The sequence below is a fragment of the Erpetoichthys calabaricus genome, chromosome 3 (assembly GCF_900747795.2).
Source record: "Erpetoichthys calabaricus chromosome 3, fErpCal1.3, whole genome shotgun sequence".
NCBI lineage: Eukaryota > Metazoa > Chordata > Cladistia > Polypteriformes > Polypteridae > Erpetoichthys > Erpetoichthys calabaricus.
Genome location: NC_041396.2, coordinates 219,006,907 through 219,028,662, shown reverse-complemented (window position 1 = coordinate 219,028,662; position 21,756 = coordinate 219,006,907). Strand labels below are relative to the sequence as shown.

At 40.1% G+C, this 21,756-nt stretch overlaps 1 protein-coding gene across 1 annotated transcript in view; it reads right to left on the bottom strand.

The window, feature by feature from the left end:
• cep85l (centrosomal protein 85, like) overlaps positions 1-16,069 on the bottom strand; it is a 157,551-nt gene extending 141,482 nt beyond the window's left edge. The window contains exons 1-2 of the mRNA XM_028797800.2: positions 15,408-16,069; positions 4,641-4,802 (exon numbers count right to left, since the gene is read on the bottom strand). Coding sequence (XP_028653633.2) covers positions 4,641-4,802; positions 15,408-15,462 — 217 coding nt within the window. The 5' untranslated portion in view covers positions 15,463-16,069. The remainder of the gene's footprint in view (positions 1-4,640; positions 4,803-15,407) is intronic.
• Between the last annotated feature and the right edge of the window lie 5,687 nt (positions 16,070-21,756).

Below are 21,756 nucleotides of genomic sequence, written 5' to 3'. Positions count from 1 at the left end.
CTCCTCAATGTCTTCCATGCAAATAACTGAAATGCATTTTATTCTTACAACTAGATATTAAGCCCGTTACAATAACGGGCGCTAGAACAGTAGTCCATAAACATTAGTAGGAACAGTCTATATTAAATGGCAAGGGACCTTTTATCTCATTAAATTTTTCCCGTAAAATTCCTGTAATTTTCTCTGACAGTAATACTGGCTTTGCTGTCCGTAATATGCATTCAATTTTCTGTCAGAACAGTGGGCAATCAGCAGATTCTCCACAGCAACTGATGTAATGTGCGCGAAAATAAATCTGCTTTTAAAAGTCATCGTATTGTAATATCATGAAAATTCGTGTATTTAGGAAAACCCCTTCAATGACTAACACTTTACACTTTACCGGGCCAAGCTTCTTAAATCGCAAATCTGACATCCTCAGAGTGAACACTTGCACAACAATGGGAAGCTGTTCTCCGCGTCTCAGTACCCGATTGGATTTTTCATGTTTTATGTCTTAGGTCTTACCTCATTTACCGAAATCCGATTGGATCTGCCGCGCGATATTTTATAGGTCCCGCCCTCTCTGTCTTGTGTGACGTGTCAGGCGGCCTTTGAAGCATCGCACCGTGCCCTGCGCACTTCACCAGAAGACACACACACATGGACACTGGACGCACACAGGGGTTTTATTAAAAAGGATAATCTTGCTAGTTCTAAACAAACTTACATATTGCAAGAAAATCCATCAGACTTTTTCTAGTGTAGGTATTCCCTCATGGGAACAGAAAGTCAATCATCACATATTTTAATTTTCTAAAATGTAACACCCCCTGTATCTGTAGCATGAATGCTGCCAGCAGGCAAGCAGACAAATCATGAACACTCAGTTTCACTGCAATGAACAGACGGGACTACAGCAAGGTCTAACATCACTGAATAAAGTGTTTCCAAATGTAATTACAAATGTTTCCTCAAGCTGATCCTTTAATTTTTCCACAGCAATTTAAAATCAAAATGCAGCAAGGCAACCATTATGGAGGTTGTTATTTACCTATTTTTCAACTCCCTTGGCTCTTCTACACACATTGAAATAAAGAACTACCTATTCATCAGCTCTGCAGTGTGGTAAAAAGAATTACCAATTTAGAGATAACTTCACCAATAATGCAGTTGAAACAATTTAGATCATACGAGTTGTTTGCCACCTGAGAAACCAGAGTAGAGTGAATTAAGAATGGAAAATGATAAAATATTATAATTAGAATGACAGGTAATTTTTCAGTAAAATATTTACTTTTGTAATTGACAATCGGCCCCTTTGGAAGACTTACAAAAAGAAACCCCTTTTTTCTATAGACATATTTATAACTTCTTATACAGTGTCAATACATATGGGCTTCTCAGTAACAACAGCAAAATGATATGGTTAATATAAAAGTATAGGAATGTCTGTAAAATCAGTATCACAATTAGAGTATTATAGGTGCGGACAAAATGCATACAGTTGCACCTGTCAGCATACTGAACACATGCACCTGCATATTTTTTTCTCTATTCCATTTTTGTACTGCACAAATGTAAACATACAGAAAAATGCATTAGGTTCTACACTGAAATTTCACAACATACTAACTGCAACAACTTTATCACAAGACAAAGACTTGGCCGTTATGAGCTTTTTTTTGTCTAGTTTTACAGATTTTGTGCATAAAAGAAGATCAATTTATAAAATCAGGTTGCATTCTATACCTACATGTATGGACATACAGTGTTATGTAAAAGTTTGGGCACCCCTCTGAGGTTGCATGATAATTTGCTCTGTCTTCACAAGAGAAATGTAGAGAAGGGGATGTTTATCAGACCAAAATTCTCAGTGTAGCATTATTGAGTTTTATGAAATAAAACATACAAAATGGGATGCGCAAAAATCTGGGAACCCTTTTAATTGCATTAATTTGAAGACCTGTAGTCATTTAATACCGACAGTACAAAATTGCTTTGAATGGCAAGAGCCAGATTTCGGGGACTTGTCAGTGGCTATAGGAGGTGTCTACAGGCTGTTATTTCAGCAAAAGAAGGCTCTACTAAATATTGATGGGATTATTCCTCTGGGGCACCCAAATTTATGCACCTGCCTATTTTTGTTTAAATGCACAAATAAATTGGTTTTGTTGGTGTAATAAAAAATGTTTCACTAGTGAAATGTTGCCGTTTCCATAAGGTATAAAATATGTAAAAATGAAGCTGCTGCCTCAAAAGCTTATCAAGTTATAAATTGATACATTCATTTTTTTCAGGGGTGCCCAAACTTGTACATAGCACCGTATCTACCACTATCAGTTTTGTGAAATGTTAAACACTGTAATGGTCATCACACTGTGAAATGAATGTGTTACCTGGATGCACACAACACAAAATACAGACAGAAGCTTACGTCACTGATTTACTAAAATGCTGAGACAGAAAACATTACAAATATAAGTTTTTAAGCTTTTGTGTTTTAAATACATACAACACCAATTTCATTAAGAGTAAAAAGGCCAGTTTGATCAAGTGGCACACACTAATTAGGTGTGAAGTCTTAAAATATAATAATGTGAATTTAAATTCTTCTTTAATGTATAGAAATACAATTAATGTTGTCAGATCTTTTCATTCTAAAGAGTACTTGCAGTTTGACATTTTACTTTGTTTCAGTTTAGTTGATTTGCTTTAACTAGCAACTATTTAATTATGAGGTGCAAATCAAGAAGTCAATTGCTACTGCATCATAATATGCTCATTATCATTTTAAATAAAGCATCTAAAGACAGCACCTTGGAAAGGTGAGGTATTCTAATCTACTCCATCCACCCAAAACATTTCAACAAATAAGTCCAACTGCCTGACAATGCCAATTGGGAACTGCGTCAAAGCTAACAAACTCCAAAATTCTGAAACGCTAAGAACAAATCACAAAGGTCGAAATGTTATGGTTTTCTAACTACATTTAAAACAGTACAGCATAACATGGCACCTCTTTAAATGTACTCAGGTTTCAAATTCAAGTATTACAATATTTTTGTTAATGCTAATAAAAATACTTTTTGAATGCTAATTATTTACACCTATTGCTAAGTGATTACTAATACATTATTATATAACTCTGGAGCAGTTAGCTAAAAGTCCTAAAGAGCAACTGTTACTTCAATGGGAATGGTAGGTGGCCAAAAGAAAAGGACAAGTACTTGTAACTGAAGTGGTAAGAATCACACAGGCTCTCAAAGGCACGTTCACCAGATAAAGACGTACAGAACATTTCCAAATCAGACAGGGACTTTAACAATATGAATGACTACAAAACAGACTGAAATGAAAGTGTGTATCTACTATAGCAAACTACGCCAAATCCCCTTCTAACCCTGAAATAACTACACACAAAGTAACAAGCCAGGATGAAGTGCTAGTGTCAAAGGAGTTTACTCCAATCTCATCTGGAACCCAAAGGAAACAAAATACCACCAGCAATGGGTAACTGCAAATGGAGTCACATTCTTGTGAACTGTAATTTCTGCACAGTGCTTCAAGGTGCCAGGCTAAATGTTCAAGTAACTCTAAACCAACTGATCGCCGATTTTTTATCAGTAGTGTGAAAATATATTCTAATCAAGAGTACTGTATCCCATTTAAACAAAACCAGGGACTAGTGCCAAAGTGCTCTGGCAGTCTTCTACATGGATGTATATTTCTGACATGTTAGAGTAAAATTGATAATTCAAATTAATTCTTAATGGTTTTGAGTGAACAGAATAATCTATGGTTGACCTGAACAGATTCAGCTCCTCCATACTTTCCTCACAATTCATATTCCACCATTTTGCAATAGTTCTAGTCACTCTTCTCTAGAGTTTGTTTGGTCATGCTGTATCATTTTTTGTAACGCAGGTCAAATATGCAAACACTCTAAATGATGCTTTTACATGAATTATATGTTTTAAGAACACAATACTTTGACCAGTACACAAGCTACTGTCAGAGATGTGGGCGTTGTGAGTGTTTGATAGGTTTCTGTAGGAAAAATAAAGGCAAGAAATTCAGTATGGTACCACTGCTAACATTGGTTCTGTCAGTTTCTTTAGAGAGGAGGAACAGAAAGCCTGCCCGAGGACTGCTAAGGTCAGGTGTGGTCTGACCCTTCTGGCTGCAGTCATACTTAAATCAAAGGACCAGCAGAAGTCAGTTTTCAGTCTTAAAACTGTTTTCTGAGAATAGAAAATGGGAAAAAATTATTGCACAGTCTATTGGCTTTGCAATCAATTAGGACTGTATCTTATGGTATCAAAACTTCCTTTTTTAGAATTTTTAATCAATACCACGGTAATAAAATTAAAACTTGGATGAAAGACGGATGGATAAAGTAAAAAAACTTGGAAGAAAACGGTCTGAGTGGGGAGGAGGTGTGGGACAGAGCTGCATGGACAAGATTATTGACCCCACATAGATGTTGGAAGAGATCTAGAAGAATCAGCACTCTGCATCAGTACACCCACAACTGAAAAGGACAGAGTTATTTTTTCAATCATTCAATCCATTCACACACAGTTCTCGAGGTTACCAACAAACATCCATCATGGGGTTTAGACAATCAGTCACTTGTAAACCAGAAAAAAGCCACTTACCTTCAACACTGTCACAGCAAGATGTGCCAATTCCAGTATCGCCACTGTCAGATGTTGTGCTCAGGCATCTTCTGCGAGTGCTACAGCTACTTGCAGTAGAAGCAGATGCCTCCCAGGCTGAATTCTCCCCAGGTAACCATCCTTCATTAGGTGTATCTGAACCTGTAGAACATCAAAGAAGGAAGATTTACAGTCGCACTATAATCTACTCATATCATATAAAAAGTATTAACCTGCACAGAGCAAAAATATAAATGACATTTTCATAATGATAAAAGAACAATATTTGTTCAACAATATGTCCATCCATCTAAGACAACTGCGTCAACCAACAACTCACATAAAACTATACAAATCTGTATGCCACATTTTACTGGGTAGGTATGTCCGATATCTTTGTAACAGTCAAAACAAAAGTTTTGTTAGGTAGGTAGGTAAATATGTATCAATCAGATACCACATATGTTCCATGTGCTCCCTTGATACAGCTTGGTGTGTACTATTTAGGCTGCATCTTGCATCATGCCTCAAATGTATGTATTCAAGTACAGGAAGCTCTGTATAAGCAAACGCATTATATACAGTATATGCAGGCATTAAAGTGAATGTCAGAGAAGAAAAATAAATTTGCATTAAGTCAACCTAGATAAATGTATAGCTAGGAGCTTCAAAATAGGAGGCCTGAGGGGGCAGCACACAGAGGGAGGTCCCTGTCCCCTACACTGGTTAAATCTTTGCATTTAGCCGACACCTCTGCACTAAAGGACTCTACATGCCCGTCTATGGAGATGTGAAAAGAGAAGGTGTGAAAACTCCACACAGATAAAGACTGGGTGCAGGACTCAAACCTAGGACACTGAATTCACTATTCAACACTATTATCATGTTAGATAAATCAAATAATGTTATGTGCTAGATGACACTGAACTATTAAAAAGCAAGCAAGAACACTAAAATTCTATACACCATTCTAAACTAATGTACTGTATTTTCATCAATTGTAATTTTTCAGCACACGTAATACATCTCTGTACACAGCAACCTAAATTATACTAACAAATGTTTAGTCTAGGAATTTAAAGAACCAGCTATTTTCTTCAGAAATTCATGACAAAGGCTTTTGCAAGCTTTGTTTCCAATTAGAGGGGTGGTAGTTTATCACAGTGCATCTGAAACAGATTCTATTACTGTACTTTGCTTCAATAAGAATTTAAAAACTGTATTTACAATAACCTCCCACCAGTACCTCTGCCAAATCTGTCAAACTGAAAATGAAACGGGTGAGGATGACTGGGGTTTTTGTTGACTGTCTAAAAGACAAGCATGAACAGGCTTTCCATGTTCATGAGAAAACAAAATATAATGACTCATTTTGTTCTAGAATTCCAAGGCTTCACACTTTAACAAGTCTTCCTTTTGCAATTACTAATTAATTTTACAAAGCAAAATCACAAAACACGTATAAACCCAAGGTCACACTTTCATTCATCCTTCAATTTTCAGGATCTTCTTATTGTACTTTATGGTTATATGGTGCCAGAGCTTCACCCATTAGTACTGGGCACAAGGAAAGGACCAATCCTTGATGAGATGCTATTCAATCACAATAGATGGCATCTCAAAATACAAATATAAGCATACAGAAAACTGACATATACTAAATTAAAAATGGAAATTCCACCACACACTAACTGGGACTTGATTTGAACCCAAAAGCTTACAGTTATAAGGCAGCAACAGTCCACTATGCCATCCTTAACCATATGTTACACAAATATAAATTAAAAAGAATGCTCAGCATATTTATTATAAGCCATGGCACACTTGAAAGAGCTAGTAAAACATTTTTCTAAGTAAACTTTTACAACTGTTATTAATTATATTTATATTTATTATACATGCATTTTTACTTCAGAATCATCACTCTGCCGTGGTTAATTTGGAAACTTGTACTGTTATTGTCATTCACTAATGATAACAGCAAAAAAATGTCCTATTCAGATGCAATCAAAAGAGTGCAAATAAAATGATAGGCTGTTTTTTTTACCAAAATGTACGTCTTGCTAAGTCCCTTTCTCCTAGGGTGAGAATAAGACTACCAACAAAGCCAGCAAATGACACTAAGGCTATGCGAGGTCTTAAAAGTTCACATCATCCTTTCAAAATATTGACGATGATTTGTACCATTGTGGGGGAGGTTGGGGTGGGTGTGGTTTAAGAGCTGCCTGTAGATTACAAATAAATAGCTGCTGTACGAAGTACAATGACACCATCAGCAGCCAGATGTACAGAGGAAAGCGTCTACACAAGCTGGTTGGAGAATGGTGTGTAGGCATTTTAGCTTGAGACACAGAACTTAGTTTTGTTGTCTTTGAAAGTATTATTACAATGATTCAAAGGTGATTCATTCCAAGTTCATTTAAAATTGCTACAAATCAAAGTGCAGTATTAGCATGAAACATTAAAATTAGGTCTGCCTCATAAAATTGTTTTGAATAAAATCTACCAACAAGAAACTTGAAGTTATTAACTACTGTTACTCACTCAAACACAGCATGTCAGTTGTTCTCTTTTAATCATATCTATTATAAAAAAAAATCTTGAAAGGGAGACGAGACGTAATCTTCTTAGAAATTCCTGAAAGACAATTTGATATCCCGCGAGAGACACTTTAACGTCACGCGAGACAAGGCAGCGAGACAAAATTTAAAACAAGTTCACGGACATGCTTCTGGCAGAAAACACGTCATGTGCTCCCAGTTCTTAAAACAACGACAAGCAACAAGCAGAACATGCAGCTCGCCAGCAGCAGCAAGTCAGATGATCCGACTGCTACTCCTTAACACGCATTCAGCCAAACCCCCCCCCCCCCCCACCACCACAATGCAAGTGGCAGAGACGAGAAGTGACAAAAGGGCAGGTGCTGTACAGGCTTTGAAATGATTGACGCGCAGAGCGACAAACAGAATACACAGCTCACCAGCAGATGATCCGACCGCTTCTCCGTTGCTTATGTTAAGTGCCCCCCCACACAACGTGACTAGCAGAGACGTGAAGTGGCAAAATGTCTGCTGCTGTACAGGCTTTGAAATGGTCGACGCGCAGCGCGACAAGTAGAATACGCAGCTTGCCAGCAGCAGCAACAAGCCACCAGATGATCCAACTGCTTCTCCTTAGCGTGCGTTCAGCCGCCCCCCCCTTCACAACGCGAGCAGCGTTATACGTCCTGCGAGAAAGAGATCTAACACATGACCGGGGGGCCAGAAATAAGGGACAAGTACAGTATTGTTTTCAGAAAAGTTTAAAGTAAAAGTGAAAATAATGCATATGTAACAATTCCCATGAAAATAACAATCTCTTTAAATTGTATATCTGGTAAACCAAACCCGGGGGTGGGTGAGCTAATCGAGCAGGGGGGAGGAGCCCCCTAGTTCTTAACAAAAAAAAAAAAAAAAAAAAGGCGACTTGACAAGTATTATAGGGAAAAAAAAATTTACTTTTATTATTATTGTATCATCGAGGCTTGGCCACCATGCCTATTTTGTCTTTTCTTAACAAGCATGCAAACGACATGCAGCAAAAACCATATGATGTCACAGGATCCATATAAAGAATCAATCGCTGCTGGTACCACCCCAATTCAAGCACTGCCTTGTAACACCAAATAAGTATCACCATGTCAGCAATTGCCTTCTCCAGTGCCCAAATCTCAGTGCACTGGTTACGTAAAATATAAAACTACAAAGACTGGCTTCTTTTATCCCACAAGCCTGCCTAGGATAAATGGGTTAGTAAAAAAGAATGGTGAATGAAAAACACTAATGTTGCCGACAACTTTAGCCTGGGATTCAGCCACCCACCATATAAGCCGACATTCCACCATGCAAATGAGAGGCTTCAAGGGACCCTTTAAAAACTAGCAAACCAAGATTATTAAAGAATTCCAACTTGTGTGGACACGATGTGCAATCATTTTAAGGATAGGGAGCTACCTAAAAAGCACAGAAATGAGCACTGTAAAGAGTGAGAAATCACGGCCACTGCAGCAGCACTTAGCTATACTCTTTTCATTCAAACTGTGTACATGGTGCACTGATCAGGATGCCTGACAGTTTTCTTGCGATGTGTGCAAATTTAAAAATGTGATGGCTACAGTTTGCCACTTTGGCTCCAAACATTTGCAGAAAAAAAATTCTCAATCGACAGTGTTTTATTTTCTTTGATGATGTAAATATCATCAACCATCAGCTCAACCCGACCTCACATTAAATATTTCACTTTCAATATTTCTTAGATAGATACTTTATTAATCCCAAGGGGAAATTCACATTCTCCAGCAGCAGCATACTGATACAAAAAAACAATATTAAATTAAAGATTGATAATAATGCAGGTTAAAACAGACAATGCCTACATTAAAGAAAGTTTGGGAACTTAGCCAAACCACAGATACAGTGGTCCCAGACCTGCACTTTGAGGAGCTCAGTTTGGTGGCAAAGCAATGAACAAGAGATGTCAAAGTTAGAGTATAAGGATTGTGGTGTGGAATATTGGTAGCATGACTGGGGGGGCAGGGGGATTCAGGCAAAGAGGCAAAAGTGCCTAACAGAATGAGAACTAATGCATGCTACATATGGAGATAGGTGAAAAAGTAAAGTTGCAGAAATTCATAGTGAGAATAGTTAAAGGTACAAGTTTCTTAATGCTGTGGTTGTTTACTGGGCAGGCACGGGGAGCGGCATGTAGTAGTTGTTAAAATAATTGTCTGTAAACAAATGATGACTATAGTCTTAGTACTGTATGTACCCCCCCAGACTAGCAGAACCAATGAAGGGAAAATTTTTGAGCTAGGGTGATGGAGGTGACTGCAATGGTGGTTACTTGAAGGGGCATGAAGGAACCGGTGTTGATGGTTATAACAGGGACTTTAGCTTTTGTACCAGGAATGTTTAGGGTAAAGAGACTCTCAAGTTTGGAATTCTCTGGCAAGGATTTGCCAAAGATGATGCTCCCATTACCTCTCAAGTTGTCCTCCCTTAGAGTACAGAATTTGGATGTAAACAATGGTCAATGGAATAAGTGCCACCAACTGTTGTATGCAACTGCTTAGCTACAAGTTCTCTCTCAGCTATACTCCATGTGGTGTTAGTTATGGTCAACAACATGTATCTGGTGTGTATGGAATACAACAGACTATTTGCAAATAAAACAATTTGATGAGGACATGGTGAAAAATGTGAAGATTATCCTTTGAGAAGGCAGAATATCTCAACATTTCTTGGTTGAAGTAGATTTTTTTTAGTCAGAGACAAAAAACAAAAATTAAGAGGAAGCATGGATGAAGGGGACTTTGACAAGCACATTTGCCAACATACTGGTAAGCAAAAGTAAATGAGGTTTCATCTTCATCACTTGTGAATACGAACAGAAGTCTGCAGTTGGAAAAATGGACCACCAAACCACAAGGAAATATACAGAAGAATACTGAAGAAGGGGAGGCAACTGACAAAAAAAGGAGATGCTATAAGGAGTGGCAAATAATAAATGCAGAAGGTGACATGGCAGTGTTTCTTATTAGGTATCAGGCAACAGAAAAGAAGCTGCATTGTGCACTTGTAAATCTAAAAAAGGCATCCAACAGGGTTTCTAGGACCGCGGAGAGCAGAGGACAATAACTTGGGTGGGCAACTAGCTATCCTTGCATAATCCCGGAAAACGGCTGTTAAACCATTAATGAGGAGAATGATGTACATCTTTCTAAACTCATAATAGTTTAATATGTACCAGCTTACAAAAATTCTATAAATATGAGTTTGAATGTTAATCAGGATACTACTACAGTAATAGACAATATGGAGGAAAGCTATAAATAAACTATAAACAATATAAAAACTATAAACCAACACTTAAGAGGCATAGGCCACATGTTGTGCAGGGCTCAACATGATATTCTGCAGATGAAGAGCTGCGGGCAGAAGTAGGTGATCAAAGTAATGAGCCTCTCTTCCCTCTCCTACTGCAGCAAAAATATATTACAGTTGATAAGAACATTTTGTTTTATTTCACACCATTTTAAGACAATGCTTGCCAAGCAAACAGCCAACTAACGTACAGAACGTGCGTGAAATGGTGTGTAGGCCGAGGTATTTAAACTACATTGGTTTAACTGTGAAAAGTCTCTTAAAAATGGTAATAATATTAATAAAAAGAACCTCAGAAATAGGACAGTTATTTTCTATTACCATTAATGAGAAATTAAATCAGTTGTTTTCTTACTGCAGTAGATGCTTACAAAAATAGCCATAATTCAGTGATGTTAGGTTTAGGAGTAGGACAGGACCAGGAGCAAAACAACACTTTTAGGGCACCAGAGATCTATTTAAATGTCTGTTCCTAGTGCAATTTCACATCCAAAAGCAAAGCAGATAAAACACAGAAAAAGCCCAGCCCTAAAACGTGTTGTGAATGGGTGTGAAACAGGTGTTTTTCAGTGTTAATAAAGATGACATTTGCTTTCCAGTCAAAATTATTAAGAGACTGATCAGGGAAGTACAGAAAACAGATCTGTAAAAATATAGCATTGTATGGGACAACACAATGCCAAACTTAACATTGGGGGTAAAACAAACTGCAGATCTTTCATATTCAAATGTCAGTTTTTGCTTTAGAATAAGACATTTCTATCATACACTTGAATTACATTTAAATAGTGACTTTCAACCTGACAGACTTAATATGTACATTGGAGGGATCCCACAATGGAGCATTTTGATGATTGATTAATCTGGTGAATATTGGAATGATTAATAAATGAATAACCTTATCTGAAAACTAGTGGTTGTAAATGAGAAAGGCTGTGACAAATATTATTTGGCACTGTCCCATCCCTATATATATTTAGTAAAATAATTTGAAACACAAAACCTAACAGTTTCAACTTAAATTCATTATCATATTACCACATTGTTTTTCACTTTTACATTTAAATAAAAAGAAGCAAAATGTTTCTTCCTTCTTTATACAACAATAAAATTCAAAGTTAAACAAAATAAATAATAATAAACCTGGATTCAAACATGATGAACACACTTAAAATCCAACCGTGAATATAGAACAACAAATACAAGGTTTTCAGGTCAAACCTGGTTAAATGCGATGCTTATCAAGTTGTGTCATATTCATTAGCAGTCTATCTACTTTGCAACGGTCTTCAAAAATCATTTTTTTGTGATATGCCATTTCTCAATAAATAATTACACCAAAGTATGCTCAAATGTACCAAATAAATCATGATGGCCTTTCGATTTTTTGTTATTTCCCTAATTTTGCCTTTGTAATATAAAGTAGTTTCTACAAGGATAGCAATGAACATGCGGCCAAATATGCAAGTGGATTTTCTATTCAAGCACAGAGCCAAGGGTGTTCCTTTTCCCTGTCCGCCTGTAGACACTTTTAGAAACCAAGCACAGCTTTCACTTTCAATTAAACCAGTCTGCTGTAATGTGTTTCAGAAAACAGAAACATGTTGATATTGTATAGTTACGATGTCTTTCCCGGACCAGAGCAGATTTTTTTTAAAAGCTTAGACCGCATCCCAACATGCAAAAAATATGAAGTCATTCAACCATCCAATATCTACACGCTACAGGTGCCATGGGAAGAAAACTTGAAGCTAAACTAGAATACACTGCTTTGGGTGTCAGGTCAGTGTCAGAGCAGGTACGTCCAGTTAAAAGGCCTGCGTGAAAACACTGAATATGAACAAATTTTCAGTAGGTATTGTTAGTTGTGCTCTTGAAAGATGTAGCATTAGAGAAAGTGCTGAGGCAGGCGAGTGCAGTAAGTATGAAATAGCGGAAGTACACTACAAAAACAGATTCAAGTCAATAACCCACAGGAGTAAAAAAATGTAAATGTAAATTGACAACAAAGTTTTGTCAACAATTTTGAATAATCTTTAAAGCCCTATTACACTGTAGAAGTACTTCATCTACTTGAAGAGTGCACCTTTACATTAAAATCAAGCAAATTAACATTTGTTAAACTAAACCATTTAATTACAAGATGGATGCCTATTAATACCTTAATGGCCCCTTTAAGCCTGCATACAGCAGATTATCTGTTGTAAGCAGAAAATCCTCTTCCAAATGTAAGTACAGTCTACCATTTCCAAATGTATGTACCTCCAGTTCATTTATTGGCATTCTCAGATGACAAATTCATTTTTACTTTTATGTACAATTAAACAATGATGTTCCTTTGAAATTTAGGATCACCAAAAAAAATAAACATGGCATTTTCTTATTTTACCGATGTGGAGACCTAGAAGAGGGTATAGTACCTTCAACAACTGAAATACAAAACCTATGGGCTTCGAAGCAACAGCACTAACTTTTTCAGCAGCAAATTCCCCCTTACATCAGAATAAAACAGTATTCTCTAAAACAAAATATTTTTCACATGGATGTAATAAAAACATTCCTTTGTTTATGAAGTGTTTTAAATTACCTATATCTAGTCCCAAATTCCCAACTTTTTAGCTAATTCAATTTCAAAATTGCATCAAGGTCTATACTTTGATAAAGTAATTTCTCAAACTAATCAAGAAATCCTTCTCTTGATGAATGCTAAACTCAAAGAGCACCCAATAAAGGATAATACAGATCAACAGTAGCTACCCACACAATATAAAAAATCTCACTGCTCAACTTTAACAAGAATTTTTATAGTGGGTTGTAGCAGGATTTTTTTAATCACTAACAGCAACCAAGAACAAAAGCATACTGAACATTTAAGAGCTTTCAATAAAATTCAACCCAGCAACTCCTACATGTAACTCAGAATGTGATCTCTGAACAAGACAAGAGTTCATCAGCACAGAAGCCTAAAGTAACAGCCTCTCTGTGCCAAATCAAATAAATTATTACATATGTGGCTTTTGATACAAATATTACTGACTTCATCCTTAATCTAGAACCAAATCAAGTGGCTGTCATCTTTACACAAGCTCCAGGCTAACACTAAGGTGGCGCAGTGGTAGTGCTGCTGCTTTGCAGTAAGGAGACTGTGGAAGATTGTGGGTTCGCTTCCCGGTTCCTCCCTGTGTGGATAGCGCTATATAAATGTAATGAATTATTATTATTATTATTATTAATTTATGTTAAGTAGCACCTTCACAAGGTCTCCAGATCACACAACTAGATTACAAGCTTGAAAGTGGATGAACCGACTGGACTTTCAAAATTTCAGTATGGCGCCATGGGCCATTTACTTATTACACAACCATAATAAGCTGTATTTTAACCAAGTGCACTAGATCAAGGACTTCATTATCAAGTTAAAACAAGCTAAAGTATAAAACAAAAATGTATTTGCCACTGGTTACAGAATACACTTGTATTTTCAAAAAAGAAAACAGGTTAATTCTTTTTATTGATTATATAGGGTGGTCCAGATCTAATTATGCAATTATTGCATTAAAAGTTGCATAGTTAGATCTGGACCACCCTGTACATTTAAACTCCGATTCCTTAGCCATAAATTTGCAGTGATGGGTTCACCAAAACTACTTTCTAGCAACCTGTTTCCCATCCAAATAATGGCCAGGCCCAAAAATGCTTATCTATTCTGAATCACCATAAAAGATCAAATATATTACAATTGGTTATTGATATTTTTACAGTTGAAATAAAAGGCAGGTTAAATACTTGCTCAGGGTCACACAATGAGGCAGAAGCAGGAACTGCACTGACAGCATTGCAGTTTAGGGTCTGGTGTTTTAGTCACTATGTCATACTTCATGCTGTGCTTCAATATAGTTATTTTTGCATGACTTTAAGCAGAAATATTGTCAAGCAAATATTAACATTTAACTTAACATTTAACTGGCTTGTATTAAAAAAAAATGCAACACTCTTGCCTTACTTGGCTGTGGTGACATAAAAAACATTTAGCATTGCTATGACCAACCATGTTCCTTTTTTGTTACTTATCCTGGCTCAGATGAACTTTGTGTTGTGGTTCCTCTACATTAGAGAGAGATATTCGATTCACTATGAAAGTACCTTTACTAGTGGGTATTAAAACAAAAAGAATTTGCAAAAAGTAAATTGGTAAACAATATATAGCGCCTTTAAGATAACTTTACATATACTATTATTAGGCTCTTGATGCTTTATAAAATCGTCTTGTTCCCCGCAAGAGCTTTACCACAGACAGATGAATGACCTAAAAAAGAAGTCTAAAACGTATTACGTATAGTGTCCTTTTTGACGTAACACACAAAAGGCAGCACCGTCACAATACGCCTGATTCATGATGGAATAAACAAGACAAGTAAATATGTCCATTTACCATACACGTTGCAATTGTAGTTGGCAGATTAATTTGAGGAACCCCGCTAACAATACCACGGGTACGCGGGGAAGCAACGTGCTGCGATTTTCCTTCGGCTTGCCAGTGTCGTGCCATTTAAAACGCTGGCGATTTTACTAGCTATCGCATCTTCCAATTCCCAATGATTCAGAAGCTTGTGACGTTCTGCTCCTGGGGCGACGTGTAAAAGGCAGTCTGAACTGCTCCAAAAACAAAAAGACCCCTGTCAATGCGCTCCATCGCCAGGCAGCACCCACATATGCAAAAGCCAGCCACGGAGACAATCTGCCAGCTCGGCGACAAAGCAGCCTTTAATCGAATCGCTTTGTGCGCGCCCACCCCGATTGGCCGTAAACATATTTCAAAACATCGCCCTCGAGAGCTTTCACCTACCTGTTGTATGCTCATATTTGTCCACATAGTCCGAAGGTATCCTCGACCACATCATCCGCTATATGCCCAGTAGACGCGCCAGGTGACGACGACGCTACTTCTAAACGCTTTTCGAGGCAGACTCAGTAGCGATTATCTCCCTCCAGTAAAACAAAATAAAACGACAAAGAAAAGGGAACAAGCAAAAATAAAAGCTGAGTTATGTAAACCTCATGTTTCGACACGACGGAGGTGGCTTCACATCAGCAGATGTACACGCAGCCCGGCGGAAACGTGCACTCTTTGAGTAGCTCGACTGTTTAGGATGTGATCTCACAAGCCGAGCCCTTCCATTCTTCGGAGGAGGGGGAGGAGGCACAAATCACAGCATGGGCTACCCCTCCTACTCGATGGGCACCGAGAGCAGAAGCGCGGCCGAGTCATTCAAAGTGTATTGAGTGCTAGCCTTGGCGGAATATTCGACTTTTAGTTACTCAACGATCTGTTTATTTATCTGAACGGCTGGATAACGTTTTTCACCTCAGTTACGTTAAGCCTGACGTCAGCGTCTGCGCAGCTGCAACACAAGAGGCAAGGCTGCTGTTGTGTTATCGGCGTTTTTGTAGCGCATACTGTGGTCGACTGTGACCTTTAGCCAATGAGCCGTTTCTGTAGTTCAAAATCTGTGGTCGGGGTACTCAGAATATAGACCTCCGCTGTGTCATAGCTTCAAGAGATCACGGCCACTGTCAGCGTGGTTTTTACACGTTTTCCACGTGCTTATGAACGTTTAATTCGGTGATTAACACTAGGTGATGCGGCTGATTGGCCGAATTCGAATATGGACGAGGGAATACGGGAGAGCTGTCTGACTGTCAGGTAATACTTAATTTGTCCCAAAAAGAAATTTACTTTCAACGGTGGCCTGGCAGCCAGTCCAGAGCAGGGTCTAGCCGCCCCCGCCTGTTGTCGTATCATGGTCCCCGGGCCTCTGGATAAATATAAATAGATTGATAAATATACGTTATTTCCTCCCAAAAGGAAATAAAACATTACGGAAGCTCAAGAAAAAAAACAAACACACACTACATACATACGAACTTCTGGCTTCAATAAGAGAGCAACTGCTGTCAATAACATGCTTGTATGTCGGGGGGGGGGGGGTTTGGGGGGTTCAGATCGGCTCTCTAGTATCGCAGGTTTACATTTAAAGGCACTGACATTCCCAGCAGTACGAGGGAGGTGGTGGAGGGGGTGCTAGAGGGCATACCTTCAGGGGACTCCCTCGTACTGCTGGGAGACTTCAATGCTAACGTGGGCAATGACAGTGAGACCTGGAAGGGCGTGTTTGGGAGGAATGATCCCCCCCCCCTCCCTCCCCATCTGAACCCGAGTGGTGTTTTGTTATTGGACTTCTGTGCTCATCACAGATTGTCCATAACGAACACCATGTTCAAGCATAGGGGTGTTCATATTATTTATTGTATCAGTATGCTGCTGCTGAAGAATGTGAATTTCCCATTGGGATTAATAAAGTATCTATCTATCTATCTATCTATCTATATGTGCACTTGGCACCAGGACACCCTAGGCCTCAGTTTGATGATCGACTTTGTGGTGATGTCGTCGGACCTGCAGCCACATGTCTTGGACACTCGGGTGAAGAGGGTTAGGGGCGGAGCTGTCAACTGATCACCACCTGGTGGTGAGTTGGCTTCGATGGTGGGAGAGGATGCCGGTCTGGCCTGGCAGGCCCAAACATGTTGTGAGGGTCTGCTGGGAATGTCTGGCAGAGCCCCCCTGTCAGAAGTAGCTTCAACTCCCACCTTCGGCAGAAATTCGACCACGTCCCGAGGGAGGTGGGGGACATTGAGTCCGAATGGGCCATGTTTCCGTGCCTCTATTGTTGAGGCGGCTGACTGGAGCTGTGGCCATAAAGCAATCCCTGAACCTGCTGGTGGATACCAGCGGGGAGGAATGCTGTCAAGCTGAAGAAGGAGTCCTACCGGTCCCTTTTGTCCTGTGGGACTCTGGAGGCAGCTAATAGGTACTGGCAGGCCAAGCGGAATGTGGCTTCGGTGGTTGCTGAGGCAAAAACTCGGGCATGGGAGGAGTTTGGGGAGGCCATGGAGAACTACTTTCGGACGGCTTCGGGGAGATTCTCGTCCACCGTCCGGCGTCTCAAGAGGGGGAAGCAGTGCAGTGTCAACACTGTATATGGTGGGGATGGTGCGCTGCTGACCTCGACTTGGGACGTTGTGGGTCGGTGGTGGGAGTACTTCGAAGACCTCCTCAATCCCACTAACATGCCTTCCAATGAGGAAGCAGAGCCTGGGGACTCGGAGGTGGGCTCCCCCATCACTGGGACTGAGGTCACCGAGGTGGTCAAAAAACTCCTTGGCGGCAGGGCCCCGGGGGTGGATGAGATTTGCCCGGAGTTCCTCAAGGCTCTGGATGTTATAGGGCTGTCTTGGTTGACACGTCTCTGCAACATCGCATGGACATCAGGGACAGTGCCTCTGGATTGGCAGACCGTGGTGGTGGTCCCCCTCTTTAAGAAGGGGGACCGCAGGGTGTGTTCCAACTACAGAGGGATCACACTCCTCAGCCTCCCAGGAAAAGTCTATTCGGGGGTTCTGGAGAGGAGGGTCCGTTGGATAGTCGAACCTCGGATTCAGGAGGAATAGTGTGGTTTTCATCCTGGTCGCGGAACAGTGGACCACTACACCCTTAGCAGAGTCCTGGAGGGTGCATGGGAGTTCGCCCAACCAGTCTACATGTGTTTTGTGGACTTGGAAAAGGCATTCGACCGTGTCCCTCGGGGAATGCTGTGGGGGGTGTTCCGGGAGTATGGGGTACCGGACCCCCTGATAAGGGCTGTTCAGTCCCTGTACAGCCGGTGTCAGAGCTTGGTCCGCATTGCCGGCAGTAAGTCGAACCCGTTTTCAGTGAGAGTTGGACTCCGCCAGGGCTGCCCTTTGTCACCGATTCTGTTCATAACTTTTATGGACAGAATTTCTAGGCGCAGCCAGGGTGTTGAGGGGGTCCGGTTTGGTGGACTCAGGATTGGGTCACTGCTTTTTGCAGATGGTGTTGTCCTGTTTGCTTCATCAGGCCGTGATCTTCAGCTCTCTCTGGATCGGTTCGCAGCTGAGTGTGAAGCGGCTGGGATGGGAATCAGCACCTCCAAACCCGAGACCATGGTCCTCAGCCAGAAAAGGGTGGAATGCCCTCTCAGGGTTGGGATCGAGATCCTGCCCCAAGTGGAGGAGTTCAAGTATTTCAAGTATCTCGGGACCATGTTCACGAGTGAGGGAAGAATGGAGCGTGAGATCAACGGGCGGATCGGTGCGGCGTCCGCAGTGATGCGGTCTCTGCATCGGTCTGTCGTGGTGAAAAAGGAGCTGAGCCGTAAGGCAAAGCTCTCAATTTACCTGTCGATCTACATTCCTACCCTCACCTATGGTCATGAGCTATGGGTAGTGACCAAAAGAACGCGAATACAAGCAGCTGAAATGAGTTTCCTCCGCAGGGTGTCTGGGCTCTCCCTTAAAGATAGGGTGAGAAGCCAAGTCATCCGGGAAGGGCTCAGAGTAGAGCCGCTGCTCCTCCGCATCGAGAGGAGTCAGATGAGGTGGGTCGGGCATCTGATCAGGATGCCTCCTGGACGCCTCCCTGGTGAGGTGTTCAGGGCACGTCCAACCGGGAGGAGGCCCCAGGGAAGACCCAGGACACGCTGGAGGGACTATGTCTCCCGGCTGGTCTGGGAACGCCTTGGGATTCTCCCGGAAGAGCTAGAAGTGGCCTGGGAGAGGGAAGTCTGGGCATCTCTGCTCAAGCTGCTGCCCCCGCGACCTGACCTCGGATAAGCGGAAGAGGATGGATGGATGGATGGATGGATGGCACTGACATTCGCATTGAACATGTCCAGCTTGTTGTTTCTAGTTTGTTTGTTCCGATATCCAATGTGGTTAGGGCAACAGAATTAAGGTCAGAATGAGTCATTTATTGGAATATTAGTAAACAGTGAATAATTTTTGTTTATGAGGTAATAAGCATTAATCAGGATGATGCAACTGGTCTAGGCAGTAACAAATACTATTAATACTACTACTATTTCAAATACTGAATAACACATTTAAGTTTTAATTGTAATTTTCATAATGCTCATACACTCATTTGCAGACAACTCCTGCCTTTTCCACTCTATCTGATCATACCAAGTTAAAAAAAATATATCCAGCATTAAAATACTGTGTGTCTCTCTGGAAAATCCTTGGGTACCGTTGGTTTGACTTTGTGTCAAATGAGCGGTTGCTCATGGAGTCCCGAACGAGGCACATTACATGCATTGTGAGGGAGCGTCAGTTACGGCACTAAGGCCATGTGGCGTGTTTACCCGAGAGTGATCCAGCTCATAAGATCCTCATTGTTAGGGACCCAAGTGGCTGGACCAGGCCAAGGGGTCGTCCACGTAACACCTGGCTGCGGCAGATAGAGGGTCATTTCCGGAGGGTGGGACTGGATCACGTGTCTGCCTGGGGGGTTGCAAACTGAGATCCAGAGTTGTTTCGTCGTGTAGTGGGTGTGGCAATGCACTGTACCAGTGCATGCTCCCCAACTTGACTTGATTAAAATACCATCTGAAATAAGGAGTCTAGACTGGTTCTCCATCATAAAGAAATGCCACAGTACCTGAACTCACTGTGGCTCTTCATAACATGTAAAAGTTCATCCAACTTATTTAAAAACAATTGAACATTTCACATTTATAGAGACGGGCCACTTCTGTGTACTATCCACCATAATTTTATCCTTGCACTTGTTCTTTCAATCTTCGGAGAAGCTATTCCTGCAGTGAGGTGCAATGGGCAGCAGTGATCACAGTGCTACCAGCTGATTACAAGAACATTTCATATGTCCCACTTTACATTCTCAGAGTCTCTTACATTTAATTTTTTTATATACTTCATTAGTCCCCGAGAGGAAATTGTCTTTTTGCATGACTTTTGGAGGTCACAGGGCCAGTCATTGTACAGCACCACTGGAGCAATTTTCAGGTTAGGGGTCATGCTCAAGGGTCTTCTCGATGATAAAAACTTAGGCAGCCATCAGATCCTCCCAAATCCTTTGCTCACCCCATAACAACTTTCAAGTTCCCAGCTCATCCAAAAGGCAGAGGATACAGGCCAACTGTTCGCATGTGCCTCCAATGTCAGCTGTATATCTTCTAATTAAAAAATAATTTGGGATTAATAGTAACAAGCCACATGCCAAATCTCTTATTATAAAAAAAAATCTTGGAAGGAGACGTGACGTGATTTTCTCGTATAGACACTTATACGTCCCGCAAGACAAGTACACGCCCGGGGCCAGAAATAAAGGACAAAGAGTAGATGACAAAGTAGAACATTGTAAAGAATTCAAAAATGTTGCCGCAGTACACATGCAGAGCAGGTTAGAGATAATGGAAGTACAAAAATTCAAAAGTCTCAAAAAAAGAATAGTAAAGATCTCATTAGCGCAAACAAACTGAAATGATTACTCGGTGAAATAATGGAACAACGAAAAGAAATGGAATATATTGTTCAGATTTAAACTTTAAGTTGGAGACTTTTAGATCATCTAATTTGTGTTGCCAGCGAGAATTAAAAGATTCCAAAAACGTTGGCGCGGTATGAAGTCCCGTCAAACAGAGACTTTTAACCTGAGATTCTTTTAAGTCATGCCCTACTTACAACTATTTTCAAACAAGACCACGGTCACCTAACCTTAGTCATGTAAATGCTTTTGTCAGACGCAGTTCCTGTGCTCTCAGCTCTTAGTCGTGTGAAGGCTTTTGGCAGACACACTTCCTGCTCTCTCAGTTCTTATAAATTTTATCAGGACAATAATTTTATACGTTGTAGATGACACAACAACGACTAAGTGAAGAAGAAAGAGCACGGACAAGCATTTGAAAAAGTAGTTTTATTTATTAGAGAGAAAGAAACGATATTCACTCACAGGCTTTGTCATGATGTAAGTCCAAACACGGAATCAAAATTCAATGCGATCTTGAAGAAAAATTTATTCCAAATATTGTTTTTACTAAAGTTTTAAAGGAAAAGTGAAAATATTGCATATGCAACAATTCCCATGAAAATAACAATCTCTTAAAATTGTATATCTGGTTAACCAAACCCGGGGGTGAGCGAGTGAATCGAGTCTTTTTAATAATAAAATAAATTGTTTAATAATCATAAAAATAAAAAAATTGCCCCCCCGCTCAATAAAAAGAAGAGAGGGAGTGAGCTCCTATGAAAGGCAGCCGCCAGTGAAGTGCTCAAAACCAAAAAGACACTACATTCAGAATAAGCAGGTGCAGAAA